This window comes from Schistocerca americana, chromosome 2 (assembly GCF_021461395.2).
Source record: "Schistocerca americana isolate TAMUIC-IGC-003095 chromosome 2, iqSchAmer2.1, whole genome shotgun sequence".
Taxonomy (NCBI): Eukaryota; Metazoa; Arthropoda; class Insecta; order Orthoptera; family Acrididae; genus Schistocerca; species Schistocerca americana.
In genome coordinates this window covers 430,703,671-430,722,376 of record NC_060120.1, presented here as the reverse complement: position 1 = coordinate 430,722,376, position 18,706 = coordinate 430,703,671, and the positions used below count along the sequence as shown (strand labels likewise).

The 18,706-nt window shown below is 38.1% G+C and overlaps 2 protein-coding genes across 8 annotated transcripts in view; one reads left to right on the top strand and one right to left on the bottom strand.

Annotated features, from left to right (window-relative positions):
* Positions 1-1,194: 1,194 nt before the first annotated feature.
* The window catches only part of LOC124596154 (venom carboxylesterase-6-like), a 224,883-nt gene continuing 207,371 nt past the window's right edge, over positions 1,195-18,706 (bottom strand). Inside the window, exons 13-14 of one of the 2 annotated variants that reach the window (XM_047135179.1) lie at positions 1,569-1,837; positions 1,195-1,454 (exon numbers count right to left, since the gene is read on the bottom strand). In XM_047135179.1, the coding sequence (XP_046991135.1) occupies positions 1,723-1,837 (115 nt within the window). In that variant the 3' untranslated portion in view covers positions 1,195-1,454; positions 1,569-1,722. The remainder of the gene's footprint in view (positions 1,455-1,568; positions 1,838-18,706) is intronic. The other variant, XM_047135181.1, reaches the window with a different exon arrangement.
* The window catches only part of LOC124596157 (dynein regulatory complex subunit 6-like), a 41,672-nt gene continuing 25,158 nt past the window's right edge, over positions 2,193-18,706 (top strand). Inside the window, exons 1-2 of one of the 6 annotated variants that reach the window (XM_047135184.1) lie at positions 2,193-2,751; positions 4,106-4,188. In XM_047135184.1, the coding sequence (XP_046991140.1) occupies positions 4,120-4,188 (69 nt within the window). In that variant the 5' untranslated portion in view covers positions 2,193-2,751; positions 4,106-4,119. The other 5 variants (XM_047135188.1, XM_047135187.1, XM_047135186.1 and 2 more) reach the window with 5 other exon arrangements.

The window sequence follows — 18,706 nt, the reverse complement described above, 5'->3', positions numbered from 1 at the left end:
AACAACATAGACTGGCTATGGCACCGCCATCTTTGAAGCAACTTGAAAACTGAGCCGCCATGTCTTGTAACGTCAAGGTCCAGCCTACACGTCGTCTGCTAATACTGAATGTTGTTGTTGTTTACTTCGCATGGAGTGAAAAAAAGCCAATCCGCACTGACAATCGAAACACGCTTCTGACATCGATTAACTGAAAAGTTTATTACGAAATGTTGCAGTTCATTTCGCTGCAATCCCATATAGATTAGGTCAAAAACAATTTTAAATAGTCCATTAGGTCCAAAAATGATCAATTGACAGCGCAGGACCTTTCACTGTCCCTTAAACAATATAAGTTTGTATATATTTGCCGAATATGTTTCCCTCTTTCTTCCATTGGCCTGGTTTTTGCACAAATGGTGTAACCTACAATTAAAATACTATTTTAACAGCATCCTGACTAGAAAAAAGTAATGTTACTCTTCTCCAAATTCAGCTGGCACCATTAGATGGTCAAAATTGAGTAAATAAATTCGGCCTGTCACCTAACATTCTGAACAATTTCACACACAACTACAGAAGGCAGTTGTTCTTCCATATTAAGGTTTGACAGTCCCTGAAAACTCTTTATGCCACTGTTAAGAATTTGAATACACCCTTTGAAGCAGTATAAAAACTATTTTTGATACATTTTATTGCAATGAATGCCTGTTTTCCATCAGTTTCCTCCAATTTACAGAGGTACTGCTGCAGTAAATTAAGTTTCACACTTGCTGTTAAACCATTAAGAAAACAACAGCTAACAGGAATTTTCCAACCCTTATTAATGCCAGTGACCATACACACTAGTGCCTCTTTTGCTATTTGGCTTTCATCACTTTCCTCACATCGTTGCCCTAAGTCAACATAACTCCAGACCTTATTACCATCCCATATGAATTCCTTTTTAAGAGCCATCTCATCGAACATAAGTGCAGCTAAAACAGGTCCTGAACTACGTTGAGCCTCATCTGCTAATTTTTTAAGCTTTCTTCTGTAAATCTAGGACTACCATTTACTGTAGTTGCCCACCTGCGGAGTGTTAGAGGATGGGGTAATTTAACAAACTTCTTCAAATAATTATAAGCTTTGGAGGAGTAAAAATTGAGTGTAAGGGCAAACTGTCTTATTTCTTTAGGATATTCAGGAATTGAACATTTGTTTTGCATTGCAAAAAGTTGCTTCAGAATATCACTATTTTTGTCACATCCTATCACTTCAGAAGCAGTCTTAAAGTCTCTTATTTAGGCCTGGAACCACTGTTTTATATGTCACAATTTGTTTCTTCTTTCTTGAAACACTTTGCCTTGCATGTTTCGCTTGCTTCCTCAGCTTCTCGGTCCTTTTCTGTAGTGCCTCATAATTCTGTTTCAATTTTTTGGGGCTAGGCAAACAATAAGAATGATCTGTATGATCATTCTGATTCAACCTTTCACCTACAAAAATGAAGTATTTATCATTAAGCTTTATTTCTCTTTAAACATACATTGATTAATAGTAAAATTCACATACAACACATATAGCAAATAAATAACAGCAAACTATTTTACCTGGTTCATTTGCTAAGGAAGCTGATTCTTCACTGACAGGCTGTTTCCTTGGTTGTGTCTACACTATAGTTGTTTTCTGCAGATGGTCAGGAAACGTAAATATTATCGGTACTGCGTTTGCCAGAAGTCGCCTTTTCTCGTTTGTACTATACATTTATCTATCTTCAAAGTGAAACGAGCATATGTAGCTATATTGAGTTGGCTGCCACTTATCTCGCTTCATCTTGGCTACCCATCGACTTAACAGCTCTTTCTTTTTCAGAGGAAATCTAAAAATCAAGAGACGTGTATACAGTAGCTTATTTACATTTTGTATACTGATTAAACACGAAAATGATGCACAAGACGCTAAGTACAACACGCATTTAGATACCTGAAATATGATATTCCAGTTGTTTTATCACTTCTACTAGCGCAATTGTACACTGCACATACACAGGGCATGATTCGCGAGCGGTCAATAAGACTTTTAAAACAAATTACAACTGGAAAACAGTGATTTTCTAACGCCAGTACTATACACCAAATGTAAATATACTGACGTGTAGACGTTTCAAAAATTGGCGGCCGCCTTTGCTTTTTGCTGCCGCTGGGAGCGCTGTTACCTCACAGATAGCCACTCTATGTAGTATGTAGTTTATACACCCCTTTGGTTCTGTGGGTGTGTATGGGCGGAACTTGTGCAATATCCAGGGCTGTCGTCAACATTACGTTTTGGTTGTTGTCATTTTCTAAAACAGGCGAACTTTAAAAGTATTGGTTGTGTAATGTGTATTGTTATTCAGTAAGGGGATGGTACTTCGCAGTAGATTATGAGAATCCAATAATAAAGTTTATACAATGCACAAAATTGACATGGGAACAATTGTTTTATGTCTTCGTATTGTCGTACAAGCTCGTCAAATCAACTACATTATTTGAATTTTCACATTTAGTGAGTGACTAGTTGTCATAATCGTTAATTTGTAGTGTTGGTCGTGCTGGTAGGGGAGGAGGAGGAAGAATTCTGACGTTTCTGAGTATCGGGCTGTAAGCAACCTAAGGAGGGCTGGTACTGTACATGTGGTGGGGAAAGAGAGGGGGCGCAACCGAAGCTTCGGGATATGAGTCATGAGGACCCTGTAGTACAGTACTCGAAGTTTCTGCGTTTAGACAACCGCATCGTCAATTTATCTTATTAAATGTAAGTTATCATTGTGTAAATTGCTACTATATACTAAAAGAGCGATAATTATTAACGGACAATGGTTACGCCCCCATGTCCCTTAACCAGTAGACATGACATGGTTAACCAAATGACACTTTCCGGAAATATTTGACCCCCGATAGTTGACAGGAAGGCTTAGAGTGTTAAGAACTAACGACAGTGTGTTGAATCTAAGTAGTCTGCATGCACAAAGAAAAGTAGGCATCCGCATTGTGCGTACGAATGAATGAGCAGGTTACTTCAATTATGAGAAAAATTCGAACCAAATTTTGTTATAGTGTGTGACTCTGGATATCACAAGCAACAAATCCACAAATATCACAGATATTGTCTTGTCAGATTTACGGTCTTAAAACATGGCCTTGTCATAATTTTCGAGAGAAATTTGTTTCAGGCTGTGATGTACATGACAGTCGTGTAAGCTCTATTTTCAAACGTAACTATTTAAATTTTTTTCAAGCTGTGTAGAAAGTTCGCGTAATTCTGCATTTACCACATTTGTAAGAAGTTATAGCTATGATTTAATGCTGTCAGATGTTCATATCAAAATGTGTATGCTTTGTTCCCAAATGGCACCATTGAATATTTGTTTTTCTAATTTCAAATGTTGGCTAGTTTGTTCAGATTTGTTGTGCTGCTGTAGCTCTCCCTACTTCACTGTTGTGATTTTATGGTAATGTAATGTGAAACAATATGTGAGGCTACAGTTACATTTAAAGTATGAAACCTAATATATTGAGCTGAAGAGCAGGGTGTACTGCATCTGTTCATCTGATGTGCTTTTCTCCTATTGCAGTGGTTCACTGTGTTATTACTTGTGATTGGTACTGAAAGTAATTATCTTTATAGTTAAATAATGTGAACACTCTTTAAGCTGTGTGATCTGCATTTTCACTACATCTCTATGCGCTTGCCACTATCATGTTACATTAGCTCTCATCATTTGGACTGTTGTTTTTATCTTAAGCATTTAAATGTGTAGTGTATCTCTAACTCAGAAATAACAACAAATAACTAAAAAAGTTCAAGTGGACTGCATTAAAAATTCATTTTGTTCTGTTTGTGATACTTCATTCTTTATTTATAAGTGTATAAGACCTTGTGATAAAGTAACAGTGTCATATCATCCGATGGTGTCTCTGCAGACTGAACATTCTCCATAGAATATTGAAGAATAACCATGTTCGAAATCAGGAGTCTGTTTGTCTCTTTATTGTTGAAAACTTTGATAGAACTCGCCTGAAACAGGGAACATGTTAATTTTGATTTATTCTTGGCTTAATGTGAAATTTAATCATTGTGTGACATGTGATTTTTGCTGTTTGTGAAGGTTGAAGTGCACTTATGGTGTATGCAGTTCTTCCTCTGCGTGCTGCTAATGGCAGTTTGTTTCTCATGGTCATAGCCAGTCAGGTGATAGTGTTGATAGTATAGAGTAGCCAGAGAGAATAACTGAATCTATTGGCTTGTTTTGGTAGAAAATACTAATTGATAGCTTTAGTTTTTGGCATGAATAATAAGAGTTGATAATTGATCTGGCTATTATGGGTTAAAGGTTACTTGTTTTCATGTGTGTTTTGTTTATTGTATGTTTTTCAGAATATGACAGGATTTCTTGGGATATTGTTTCGTATTCTGATGTTGTCGTTCAGTTGTGAAATGGCATTGCTGACAAATGTGACTGGGGGGAACACTGGCAGTTGTACACACATGCTGAAGACATTTATCAAATACTATTTTATCACTGGTTTCACCATGTAGCTTAATCATCCCACTCATTATTTGTTGCTTTCACCTCCCATCATTCACTGTTCAGTTACCAATTGCAGCACACAAGATTAAAGCTGCCAGCACCATTAAGTGCACTTTTATCAAGACGTATCATAACTTTCATGCTTTTCTTCAGTGCCAACAAAGTGCTAGAGGCATCCTGTGGCAATACTTTGAGATATTACCAGTGTTTTTTACTTTTATTTTTCACTGATGGATCGATAATTTTTTTAACACGTGTTACATAAAACAGATTCAGAAACATGGTCTCATTGCCATTATGTTGGCTTTTGAAGATACATGTTTTTGAGCACATGTTTGTCTATCAAGAAGTACAGAATTTTAGAGATAATATAAGAAATGGTCTCGTAATTATTGTACTGAAGAAAAAATTGTAAAAAAAAAATATTGTAAACATCATTTCCTTTTCTTCCATTCCCTTGTAGTAATTGAATCGTTACCAGAATGTTTTGAATTCAACAGTAAGAATAAAAGCTGAAGAACCAAACTATCTACCAAACTTCAGATATCCACGTTGAAGATAAAGTTGGGATTCATATATAAAGAATAAAATGTACTTTCATCAATTGCAAGAGTTAGAAATGCACAAAGATGTGAGCACAAAATTTCCTGTATGTTAAATGGAAAAGTAAACAAGGAATCTGTTACTGGAGGCAACAGTACTTGGGAATTTAGTGTTACTTTTTTTGTATGAGATTGATAACTTCTGGACACAATTCCACTGTATAACATGCAAGAATAACATCCATCTCACTCAGGTGAAAGTTAACTACACTTCATGTACTCTCATCTTTTGTAAGTAAGCATGTTGGCTCCGTAGTAAAGATGCTGCACTCGCATTTAGAAGGAATAAGTTTCTAATACCTTTCAGGCCATTCAGGTTTGGTTTTTCTGTTGTTCCTATTACTCTGTCAAGCCCATGCGATTCCCCTGAAATAGTCATGGTGTTTCCTGACTCATGCTTGTCCTCTTCCAGTTTATTCTCTCTCTCTCTGGAAAAAAAACTTACTTTGTGTTTCTGTAGACCGATTCTGTTACCTTAATCAACATTCCATTGCATGCAACACCTACTGGGCACCATGTTTTACCTTACCATTTTCCTATCTTTTGTCTACACCTGTACTCAGCAAGTTACTCTGTGGTATGTGACTAAGGGTATATGGTGTACCAAAGTCATCCCCCCCCCCGCCTCTTCTGCCACCCCTATTCCTAACTGTGCTGCTGCTACGTTCACAGGTGCGAGTCCTGTCTCAGGCATGGATGTGTGTGATGTCCTTAGGTTAGTTAGGTTTAACTAGTTCTAGGTCTAGGGGGACTGATGACTTCAGATGTTAAGTCCCATAGTGCTTAGAGCCATTTTGAACATTCCATTGATGAACATTCCATTGTTAGGAGATGGGTTCTGAAAAGAATGAATGTTAGCATTTCTCTGTACAGACCCAAATTTCTTGTGATTTTTGCTATTATGGCTGTTATGAGAGATCTATGTGTAAGGAAATAAGTTTTTCTTGGCTTCTAGCGGAATGTGGGCTCTCAGAATTTGTGGTGATATGTTTCTGTGATGTAAAACATCTTTCTTGTAGTGTCTCCAGTGCAGTTTGCAGTTTTTGTATTCTCTATTGTTGCCTAAGCAAACCTGTGATGAAGCAACCAGTTCTTTTTTCCTCGCAGTTGCATGAGTACATGTAGTTGCATGAGCACAAGTGTAATTGATGCCATTTACATTAACTCGCATCCGTAGCTCTTACATTCACCCATTTTTTGGAATCTCCCAGTTTAGTTACAGCTGTCACTATTAGCACCATCCCTTAAATTTCTCCCCACATATCTCTAGTAATAGATTATATATAAACTTTACTGAAAAAACTGATTTTAAAAAGTAGAATGAGGAGCTTTTCTTTCTTGAAATGGGCTCACCCTTAAATGTGGATGATAAATGTGAATTGAGATTATTTTCAGAAGCAGAAACTGGTACAGCAGTTCAGTGCAAAAAAGAAAAAAAAAACACTTGATGTTGATATTTTAGTCTGATGCTGCATGATCATTTATCTACTTTTTTTTTTATTAACTTCATGTTCTGTGGATCCATGTTGAGTGTGTGTTACTCAGATATAGAATGCGTGCATTATGTTAATAACAATTACAAACTTTTACTGAATTGTACACTAACTTATCACACCACAATACGGATGTTGTGATATGCAATACTATATTGGCAGCGAGCGGTTCATTACGTCATCATATGTACAAGTGCTCTCGTATTACAGTAATGGTACTCACATATTTTAAGGTGCAGTGTGTAGGTCATTACTGATACCTCATAACTTACGAACTATTACCGGCAACATATCCCATATCATTCCTTCTTATCTGTGAAGTGTTAAATGATACTGGAAATTCCTTTTTGCCTTAGGACTTTTGTAAAAGATAATGTTTTAGCCTTTTGAAAATTTCTACAGGGGACCACCACCAAATATGACGCAAGCTTGTAGGGAATTGTGTATCTTGATGTTAGAGTAATTTTTTCCTTTGGGTACTGAGCAGAGACGTTTTTATCTGTATAAATCCTGTTTTTGTGTAACATCAAGGCAGTCATGCCATTGACGCATCATGTTCAAGGTACCCATTTCATGAAACACTGTGCCCTGCTGCGTGAACAAGTCCATAACTGCCTGCTGCACATCCTCGTCCAACAGGAATTGTCAATGCTTTTTCAAAGGGCTGCAGGCATAATAATCACATGGGAAGAGAGAAAGACTATAGGTCAGATGGTCAAGCATCTCCCACTTGAGTTGGCCTAATTCTGTCTTACTAGATTTTTCCAGTGTCGCGCAGCACCATTCCCCGGTGATGTAGACACCACGTTCCTTGAAATGAATAAGCCCTGGTAATCAAAGAACAGACTGAACATCACCTTTTGAACAGATGGCTGCCTCTTGAACCTCTTGGAATGAGGGGACAATGGATGACACCACTGCATCATCAGCACTTGCAAGCCATTTCCCAGTGGTGGCACCAGCTTTAGTCTCGTGCGACAATACACTCTAGAAACTTTTTGCACTCAGTATTGAAATGCATCAGATGCTTCAGGCAGTCAGCCATTCGGCTTTATGTGCTGCCCAGGGTATCCATTGCCTGCAGATCTTATGGTGGCCTAACTCCTGCTGGATAATGTGTTGCAGACTACCAAAGCCAATACTGAGAGCCTTTTGGAGTGCACAAATGGTTATGCGCTGGTCTGCTCAATTGCACCATTGACAGAGTGCTTGTTGTTGCCCACAATGGATGAGGCTGGCCACCAGATCAGAAAGCAATTTGTGTTTACTTGTGACCAGCACATAACTTATTGCACCATTTGAGAGACATGCTGCCTCATAAAGTTTTTCATTCTGTCATGGATGTGTCCTGTGTTTGTCCTTTGGCAGCTAAGAAAAGAATAATGGTACATTGGTCTGGTTTGGACATATTTGCTAATAACGTCGCCATAGTTCATGTTATATAAAATGTAAAAGTCGGCCAACCGATTGCACACAATTAAAAGGAAACGCACAGTTTAACCACTTTCTAAGGCTAAATCTGATGGACATAGTCTTAGAACTATTGAAACCTGGTTAATGTATTTTTACTTTTATTTATTTTATTATTTTTTTTAATTGTGTGCAACTGATTGGCTGGCTGTTACATTTTATATAATTGCATACATGGCTGCTGAGTTCACAGCCACAAAATGTTTAAAATGGTTCATGTTTCTGCATTTACTGCACGCACATCGGAAAGACAAGAATGATACACTGATCCATTGCCTACATGATACTGCTTATATACCTGCACTGGAGTCAAGCTATGTGATATATATGCTGCAGCATCACTCAACACTTTTAAACAGAAACTTTTTGATTGCCACTTACAGATAAATACAACTGAACTAACAAAAATAGCCCCCCCCCCCCCCCCCCCCCACCTTTTCCACAATTTAATCATACTCTTGCACAAAAGGAAGAAAACTATCCAGCCCTTGTGAATTAAAGGTGCTAGCACACAAATAAGGTTTTCTTTTCTTTTTTTTTTTTTTAAATCCTTCTGCTCCGTAGGTGAACTTGTAAGTACATAACGTGCGTGCTGTTGAGTTAAAGGTATTAAATTTGGATGTAGCTTAAGTTGTTTCAAAAAAAAAATCCATTTATGTAAATGGCCAGCTTGTAGCCGTGTTTCCACAGAGGAAATGTATCTTATTTTTGAACCTGCTGACACTAACCACATCATAGTGAGTTACTGTGAATGTAAATTACGAAACATACAAAAACTAAAGTAAACAAACAGTAAAATTTTCGAAACTTCCTGGCCGATTAAAACTGTGTGCCGGACCAAGATTCGAACTCGGGACTTTCTGTTAAGTTTGGAAGCATAGGAGACGAGGTACTAGCAGAATTGAAGCTGTGAGGATGGGTCGTGAGTTGTGCTTGGATAGCTCAGTTGGGAGAGCACTTGCCCGCGAAAGGCAAAGGTTCCGAGTTAGTCTCGGTCCAGCACACAGTTTTAATCTGCCAGGAAGTTTCATATCAGCACATACTCCTCTGCAGAGTGAAAAATCTCATTCTGGAGTAAAATTTTCTGCCACACAAAAGTTTCTCAAAGACGTAGACTTACACATTAAAAATAAGACTGGTTGAATTCAGTCTCCAGCCGACATTGTATCAATACAATCATATCAGACTTCTCCTAAGGATTCTGCAATATACTTTGTATGAAACATTTTTTTTTTTAAATAAAATTTCGGGACTATGGTAGCTAAGTTATGTGCCAGTTTTAATTACTTCTAGCAGAGCACTACCAGAGCTGTGGGCCTTATTGTTTCATAAATCTATAATGCTGTAATCACCACCTCTACAAAGAAAGGATATACTCTTGAATCATTTGCATGAGGGTAATCTAAACTATTTCCAGAATGAATTTCCACTGTGCAGGGGAATGTACACTGAATTGAAATATCCTGTCAGATTAAAGCTGGACTCGAACCTGGGACCTTGGTAGAGCACTTGTCCATGAAAACCAAACAGAGCTGTGCAAGCATGACTCAACTTGGCCTCACAGTTTTACTTTCGCTAGTACCTTTCTTTTTAAAACATGTAAAATGTGGACATGTATATGGGAGAATCATGAAAAAAAGAATAGAGGTGGAGGCTATATATCTGAATAACAGAATGGTTTTAGACAAGGGCACTCATATATTAATGGAGTATTCACATTACAGAATCTAATAAAGAAGAAATCCATTACCCCCAAGAAATTACTTCCCAGAGGGAGGCAGATCCACTAAGTCTTCATGGATTTGCAGAAGGCATATGATATAGTGCCACAAAACAATCTGTAGACAAGCATGATGAATAGTGGTCTGTCAACTATTTACATCAAAGCAGTTAAACAGTACTATACAAACTGTGTAAGTGCTGTCAAAGTGAGAAATTCAGCGTCATTCGAGTTTCATGATACACTATTTAAAATCTATGTGGAGGATGCATTTAAGGCATGGAGAAACAAATGTGGAGGCAGTAGGAGTCACTGTGGGTGATGAAATCTTGTACACACTTCACTTCAATGATGACCAGGTCATCATTGCAGGAGACCAGATTGATGCTGAGAACATGCTTCGGAAGTTAAAAGAGGAATATGAAAGATGGGGCACTATAATAAGCATGACAGAAACCAAAGATCAGAAAGTTGACGACAGTACCGTAGAACATCTGGATGGTGAAGCTAATAAGATCAGGGGGTGTAAGTCATTTAAGTACCTGAGGGTTATGATGTCATCAAACAGGAAAAGTGAAGATGACGTAAATAATGAAATAGGTCTGGGCAGGAGGGCCATACAAAAATTGAACTCTGTCCTGTGGAATAACAAAAAGTACCGAACAGATGATATCATTCAGCTGTTGAAAACATCGCTATGTACAGAGCAGAAATGTCTGTAATAAACAACATTCAGAGAAACAAGTTGCTTGTACTAAACATTGACTCTGGAGGTGAAGTTGTGGCATCTCTAGCTGGACTGTGTACCAAATTCATCATAAGAGAGGCTGTGGGTGTCAGTAAATCAATAATAGACACCATAGAGATGAAACTCCTAAAATGATTTGGAAGTCTAGAAAGGATGGTCAATTGCGTTTGAAAGTCTAGAAAGGATGGTCGATTGCGTATTACCAAACAGTGTGGCAGTTGACCTCAGCAGAAAGAAAAAAGTGTGGAGCTGGAGTCTTGAAGTCTGGGATGTCATTGATGCCGAAGGACTACAAGGAGGAGACCAGCACAATTGGAAGAAGTGGAAAATGGGAAGCAAGAAGTGGTGCCAGTTGTAGATTACTCACAAGATTATGATGATGATAAGAAAATTTAGACATGTCATGTGACAAGGATTTTAAGTGCAATTGATGAATTTCAGAAATGGTTTTAGGATTTAAAGAGTTTTACAAGTCATACGTAATTTCTGCAATGGCAGGGTTGTAGATGGAGATTTTCACGGCAGGTGGTTTAACGATGTGACCCATAGTTGTCTCTTACAGGTGTAATAAGGTGGGGCTGGGTTTTAATAGTGTGAATGACAGTTTTCCTGTAAAGTAATTGGGAAGATAAAAAGTCTACTCACCAAGCAGTAGCAGGAGAACACACATATAAAAAAGGTTTTAAGTATGCAAGCTTTCAGGGCCAGTGGCGCCTTCTTCCAGCAGAAGTTTTGAAGAGGGGTAAAGGAAAAGAACTGGAGAAGTTTAGGAAAAGGGACAGAGTTCAGAAAAGTCATCCAAAACCCTGGTCGGGAGATTACCGGACGGGATGAGAAGGAAAGACTGTAACATTGATGTCCCAGTGAAGAAATCTCGTGCAGCTTGTTTTGTATTATCACAAAATTGGGGTGAGAGTTTCACACTTATGGTATGCAAGTTAGCATTGCAATCAGTAAAACAAAGGCATAATTGATTGCATTTTAGAAAAGCTGAGTAGTTGCAAACAAACAAGTGCTAGTTGTTTTTTGGTGCATTTACTCCAAAAGACATGGTTTTGGGCTCTGCCAATCATCAGATTTCCTGGTGTAAACAATGTAACAAATAATTTTTTATATATTATCTTTCTTAAAAAAAAAAAAGCTGTGATGTGTTTTGATGTGCCTATGTGCAGGCGCACAAATGTACATTTGGTTGTTATTGGTTATTGTTTATATTTTTAGTAAACATATTGTCATTTGCACAGCCGCATGCAGTAGTATGGTGCCCTCTTGCACCGCATGGTTTACCTAGAAAGTTAGAGTGCAATGAAGTAACAGTTTTTCATAGTCCTTTACAAGACCGACATTCCCAGTCTCCAAGTTTAAATTAGATGTAACACCTTTTGGTTCATGAATGTACGAGTAAGAAACAAGCTGTTAAGTTATTTTTGCTGTGAAATGTTATGTATTGGTTGTGACATTTAGTTAAATTTTGCACTTTCTTGTTATCATTTGGTGTTTTATAAAGAAAAGTGTAATTAATTATTTGTTATATTGTTCACACGAGGAAATCTGATGATGGGCAGAGCCTGAAACATGTCATTTGGAATAAATGCACCAAAAAACAACTAGCATCTGTTTGTTTGCAACTAACTGGCTTTTCTAAAATCCAGTCAGTTATATTAATAACAATGGTCACATACCCCTACTGGTAGTTTCAGGCCTACATCAAAAAACAAAAGTATTTTTTGTTGCAGTGAGATCTTTTCACAAAATTTCAGTCACCAATTTTCTCTTCAGAATGCAAAAATATTTTGATAACTCTCTCATACATACTAAGAAATGACCATTGTAATAAGAAAAATTAAAGGTTGCACGGAAATATTTAGGTGTTTAATTTTACCATGTGCTGTTTGAGATTGGAACAGGAGAGAAATACTTTAAAAGTGGTTTTATGAGCCCTCTGCCAGGCAATTAAGTGTGAATTGCAGAATAGTCATATAAAGTCAGAATGGAGTCGAGACAAAATTGTAGTGATGAATTTCTGGAAAAATACCAGGGAGTGCTCTCTGAACTGAAAGCAGTCATTTTGAGTAGGAGGAGTAGGTAAAAGGCAGTATGGCTTCCCATTAAAAGTTAAATCTATCAAATAGAGTGAAGTTTAACTCATTCTTGCAAATTTATTGAGAGCATGATGGCATCCCTAGTAAGGTTGATTTTATGTTATGTGCTCCAGCAGTGAAGGAAAAAATCTGTGACTGTGGTAGGTGGAATAAACCAGCAATCCAGTGGCTGAAAGCTACAGTGGAAGAAACAGGAAGTGGTGGAAGGGCTGGTTAGAAGATCTGGCAATAGTAGAGGTAAGCGGATTGGCTCTGAGCACTATGTGACTTAACTACTGTGGTCATCAGTCCCCTAGAACTTAGAACTACTTAAACCTAACTAACCTAAGGACATCACACACATCCATGCCCGAGCCAGGATTCGAACCTGCGACCGTAGCAGTCGCGCGGTTCCGGACTGCGCGCCTAGAACCGATAGACCACAGCGGCCGGCGTAAGCGGATTAATAGGTAGTTCGTTCAAATGTGTTTTACAATGTTGCTTTACAAATGGAAAGAAAACTGTCTCAGTATCAGATTTGGTATGGACGTTACAGTGTAGGATAATACTGTAAAGAGACAGAATGGGGTTCAGAAGTGTATATGCCAGGGCAGTGTATTTTTGTAGACCTTTCACAATTTTCAAGTAATACCAGAGTCTGATCCAGTTTGTCATGGACTAGAAATTGTTGTAACTGGAAAATTTGGAAGCCTTGTGAAAGCTACAGCTGGAGCTCAGCATTTGTTTAGTAAAGTCACTAAGTCAAATACTATAGGCTGTGAAGGATTTCAGGAAAACTGTTTGAGATTGAGTCATGGCTAAGAGAAGAGGTCAGTACAGGTAGGAGGAACAAGAGTTCTAGCCAAAGTGTGGGAGGGTATACAGGATGCACACAAAGATAGTAGTAGAGAAAGGTAGGAAATAAATGTTATGGTAGGTGTGAGATTTGGGTATTACAAATGGAGAGAAGGGGTGTGGAGGTATAACATCAACAGTTATAGTAACTATTATTATTGTCATAATTACAACAAAAACATTTCATAATAATTAAATGGATCAAATGCATGATTTTGAGTGGAGCACAAAAACATTTAAGTAAAGAAAACCAGAGTGGAAGAGTACTATGATACCTCCATTCCCTGTTACATGCCAGTGAAGAAAAATAATCCATAAATAGCACATACACCATAATGCATGATAGTTCCACATCTACATTTACATACATTCTCTGCAAGCCACCATATGGTGCGTGACAGAGTGTACCCTGTACCACTACTAGTCATTTTCTTTCCTGTTCCACTCGCAAATAGAGAAAGGGAAAAATGACTCTATGAGCCCCCATATGAGACCTAGTTGCTCACATCATGTCTTCGTGGTCCTTACATGAAATGAAATGAAATGTATGTTGGCAGCAGTAGACTGGATCTAGTCAGCTTCAAATGCCATTCTCTAAATTTTCCCAATAGTGGTCATCAAGAAGAATGTTGTCTTCCCTCTAGGGATTACCATTTGAGTTCCTGAATCATCTCCACAATACTCTTGTGTTGTTTGAACCCACTGGTGACAAATCTAACAGCCCATTTAAGAATTGCTTCAATGTCTTCCTTTGATTCAACCTGGTGCTACAGTGGTACAAGTTGTTATTTGAGAAATGGCAACATGTCTGACTTCCTTCTACTATAGTGATGAAAGATGTTCATGGAGAAATTTGATTTTAGTTACTTGTATGGAAAGGGATGCCTAGTGTGCACAATTTTCTTTTCAAATTTATGTGCAGATATGATAGAAGAAACGTGAACACAGTCCATCAAGAAGACGCAACCACGAGTGAGTGTCTTTACTTGCGCTGAAGAAGTCCTTTACACTTTGCTGTCACAGCTTGGGGATGCTGTGGGTTTCAGATAATAATAGCTCCAGTCGACAATAGTCTCATGCCAGGTCAAAAGAAGCTTGTTATAGAGTTCGTTGTTCACTTAACATATCTCCCAAGACCTGTCACTTGCAGAGTCGTCATGAGTCACTTTCAGATTGTAAAGAGAATTCTGGTTAACTGGTGTTATAAAAGTTTGGAAGAAATGTTAAAATACAGAAGAACTATTGAAAACATGGTTACATGATTTCATAGCTCAAGGATAGAGAATACGATCACCCTTACAGCCCTCAACCTGCTGCAGTTGAAACGAAGTCCGATAGAAGAGTTGGTGGTACTGCATAGCAGGACCACTGCATCAAGAATCAACAAAAAGGCAATTGTAAGTACATATTCATGGTAATTGACACTTCCGTTAATGTCAAGGTGACAGATCACTTCATGGAATAGGTACCTTCCGTAATGCTGACCACAGCCCAAATGAGACTGTACTGTTCATGTGTGGATCCCAAACACTTTAGCAGTAATCAAGAATAGGTTACACTAGCATCCTATATGTGGTCTCCTTTACAGCTGAATCACACTTTCCTAAATTCTCCCAATAAACCAAAGTCAACTATTTGCCTTTCCTACCACAATCCTCACATCTTCATTCCATTTAAAATTGCTTTCCAACATTATGCCCAGATATTTAAATGATGTGACTATGTCAAGCACAATACTACTAATTATGTATCCAAACCTTAAGGGTTTGCTTTTCCTACCCATCCACATAGTTGTTTCAGGGTGAAAAGAAGAGTGTGCAACATTGGGAAACATACAAAAAAGGTGAAGCAGGCATAGACTTCATTTTATTAGTGGGTCACTGGTAAAATGCAATTAGACTACAAATGAGATTGCTTCCAAAACACTCTAGCAACCCATTCTAGAATATTTCTCAGCTGTACGGAACCCACACCAAATAGGGCTACCAGAAGACGTAGAACATTTACAGAAAAGTGCACCTAGAATAGTCACTGGTTTTAGGAAGAAAGATAATTCAGTTGAGGTGGAGATGCACAATGATTGATTGATCTGAAAATAGTTTGTTGTCCGCCACAGTCACACTTCTTTCAAACAAAATACCAGTTTTAGCCCGTGTAAGCTATCCTCAGATCATAACTCACATTGACTATGAGGTGGATGGAAACCACGACATGTGTTTTCTTATCTGAGAAATGTAGTTTCCACAGTGGTGGAGTTGAACCACTGAATGTGTTTTATCATCTGAGAATGATAGTGGTGGGACTGAACTACAGCATGTGTTTTATTATATGGGGCTGGTTGATGCCAGCCAAAACAAGTTCTTTTCCATTTGAAGCTAGTGTGACTGTTCCAGACAATAAATTATTTTCAGTCAGAGGTTCATTTGGTACATGTGAGAGCATTAAGGAAACACTGAAAAACCTCAGCTGGCAGTTAACTGAAGATAGACTCAACCAGCCCCTGAAAATCTACTTACAAAGTTTCAAAACCCCCTATTAAGTGAGGAATCTAGGAATATATTACAGGTCCTTGCTCATCAAAAAGCTTCCCACACTCCTTATGCAAGTAGAACAGGAAGAAAATGCAAATATATGGTACAATGTGAAATACCTTCTGACATGCACCTGACACTGATTTGCAGAATATGGGAGTAGACACAAAAATGGGAAGTGGCAGCATAAAAAACAATGGGAATGAAATGAATAGGCAACAGAAAGATAGAAGTAAGACAGCCGTAAAAGATAACACAGGTTTGGGAGATAGGAGGCCTGACTGTGAAATGAATTTGCATGGCTATAATGATGGCATAGAAGGGGTCGTGGAGGCATAATGGCTTGCTTTGTCTACCATCTCCAGGTCTTTACTGAATGCTAGGTAAGATCCATACACCATCCATTCATAGTAATTAAGACAAGTTATCCACCATAGTGTATTAACTTAAAATGTAGTTCATTTACATTATTTATCTCCACGATGGAGATATTATTAAGGTGAAGGGTATGGCAGGAACTTATACTAGTGATTATTTGTGTCGTAGTCAGACTAGAAACATTGTATGATTTCTAGTGCTTCCCTGCTATAGTTGACAGAAGATATATTTTTGGAGTTTGAGCTGGAATTTTCAGCAAGATTGGATACCCAGTAATTAGCTTCTAGAAACATTACATTTATATATCACATTTTTATCATTAATCCATGAGCAGTAATTAGTATTTTTATAGATGTGAATATTACTAAAATTCCAATGTTTTATGTCGGGTTTTAAATCCTCAATTCTACAGGAAATAATGTAACATTCTCTTAAAATTGAAGATCATTTTACATACTCTCAATAATTGTAGCTACTTTTTCTCTGTGCTGATATAAACTGAGAGGTAACCCAAATCATAGTAACTAATAAAATTCTAACAAGTACCATATAGAAATGGGAGAAGAGTATTTAGGCAAACAAAGGCTTAAGTGCAGTATTACGGTGAGTTGAGAGGAAATGTTAGATATCAAGTTCCCGTCTTCTAGGTTCAGTAAAACTGGTCTTAGGTGGGAGGCTTCCAGTTGCTCATGTAGTACAGCAGACTCTTGGGTCTGTTTTGTCATGTGGAGCACGCTCAGCGATTGAGTACTGGACATTGCCAAGTTAAACAGTTGTCTTATGTCCACTCATATGTTCTGCCAAATTACCACCACAAAACTGATGCGTGACACAAATTTACTCATATTTCTCTCTCCTTAGCATCACAACAGGTGGGTCTCCCTCATCCTGGGGTCTGAGTGATTTGCTCTTCCTTTTTAACCTTGCACCGAACTGCACCCCATCTCCAACCGCACCTGCCAAGGACTGACCTGTTGTCTCCAAAAAGTAGGATAGTGTTGTGCAATTTGATATCTGTGTATTGGCAGTAGTGACAATACTGTTTGTGACAACTGCAACCAAGGCAGCATGTGATTACAATTAAATTTATTTCACAGGTTAGGAACATTGCAATATAGAATTTTTTTAGAATTACAAAACTGTACATGTACTGTGACCATGAGAGAATTCTTAGTTTGGTGTAAAGCTGCCACATGCTGCAATCAGAGCTTGCAGAAGTTGTGGCTTAAAATCAGAGAGAGACTGGATATCATGCTGGGGAATACAGTGCTGTGCAGTTTGCAGGGATGTCCACAAAACATCAGCACTGGTTGCAGGAGGACCAGAATGAACCAGACATGTTCAGTGGTTGACATGTCAGTGAATGTGCAGGTCAAAGAAGCACTATTTGTTTTAAATGGTCAGTCCACTTAAGGTTGATACGGATAGTTACTCCTAGATATTTTATGGCAGATAGTTTCCAGCAGTGTTTCATCAATAGTGTGGCTATACAGAAGTGGATTTCTTTTCCTATGTCTGCACAATATGTAACGTTTATTTACGTTCAGTGTCAGCTGCGAGATCCTGCACCATTCATCAATTCTCTGGCGGTCATTCTGCAGATCGTAACTATCTTCTGGTGTTGCTACTTTGTTATAGACAACCGCATCATCTGCGAACAGTATTAGAGAGCATCCGATGCTTTCTACTAGATCATTTATATATATTGTAAACAGTAACATTCTATCACACTTCCTTGGGGTACACCGGAAATCACCTTTACATCTGTTGATTTTTTTTTTTTCTCTTAAGAGCAAAATATTGAGTTCTGTCTGAAAGGAAATCTTGAATCCAGTCTGCTCAAATACCCAATAAGCTCGTATTTTTTTCAGTAAACGGCACTGCAGGACAGTGTCAAATACCTTCCTGTAGTCAAGGAACACAGCGTCGACCTGAGAACCAACCATTGTCTACAGCACTGTGGACCTCATGAAGGAACAGAGTGAGCTGAGTTTCGCAGGATCTAGGTTTGCAGAATCCATGTTGATTTTTATAAAGGAGATTTTCCTTCTCTAAGAACATCATAATTCTTGAGCATAAAACATGATCTATAATTCTACAAGAGATTGATGTCAATGATATATGTCTATAATTGTGTGCATCTGTCCTACGGCCCTTCTTAGAAATGGGAATGACCTGCACTTTCTTCCTGTTACTAGGTACTCCTCAATCTACAATAAATTACTGCTAGAAGGGGTGCAAGATCTTTCGCATGATGTTTGTAGAATCTTGTAGGTACCTTATCTGGTCCTGATACTTTT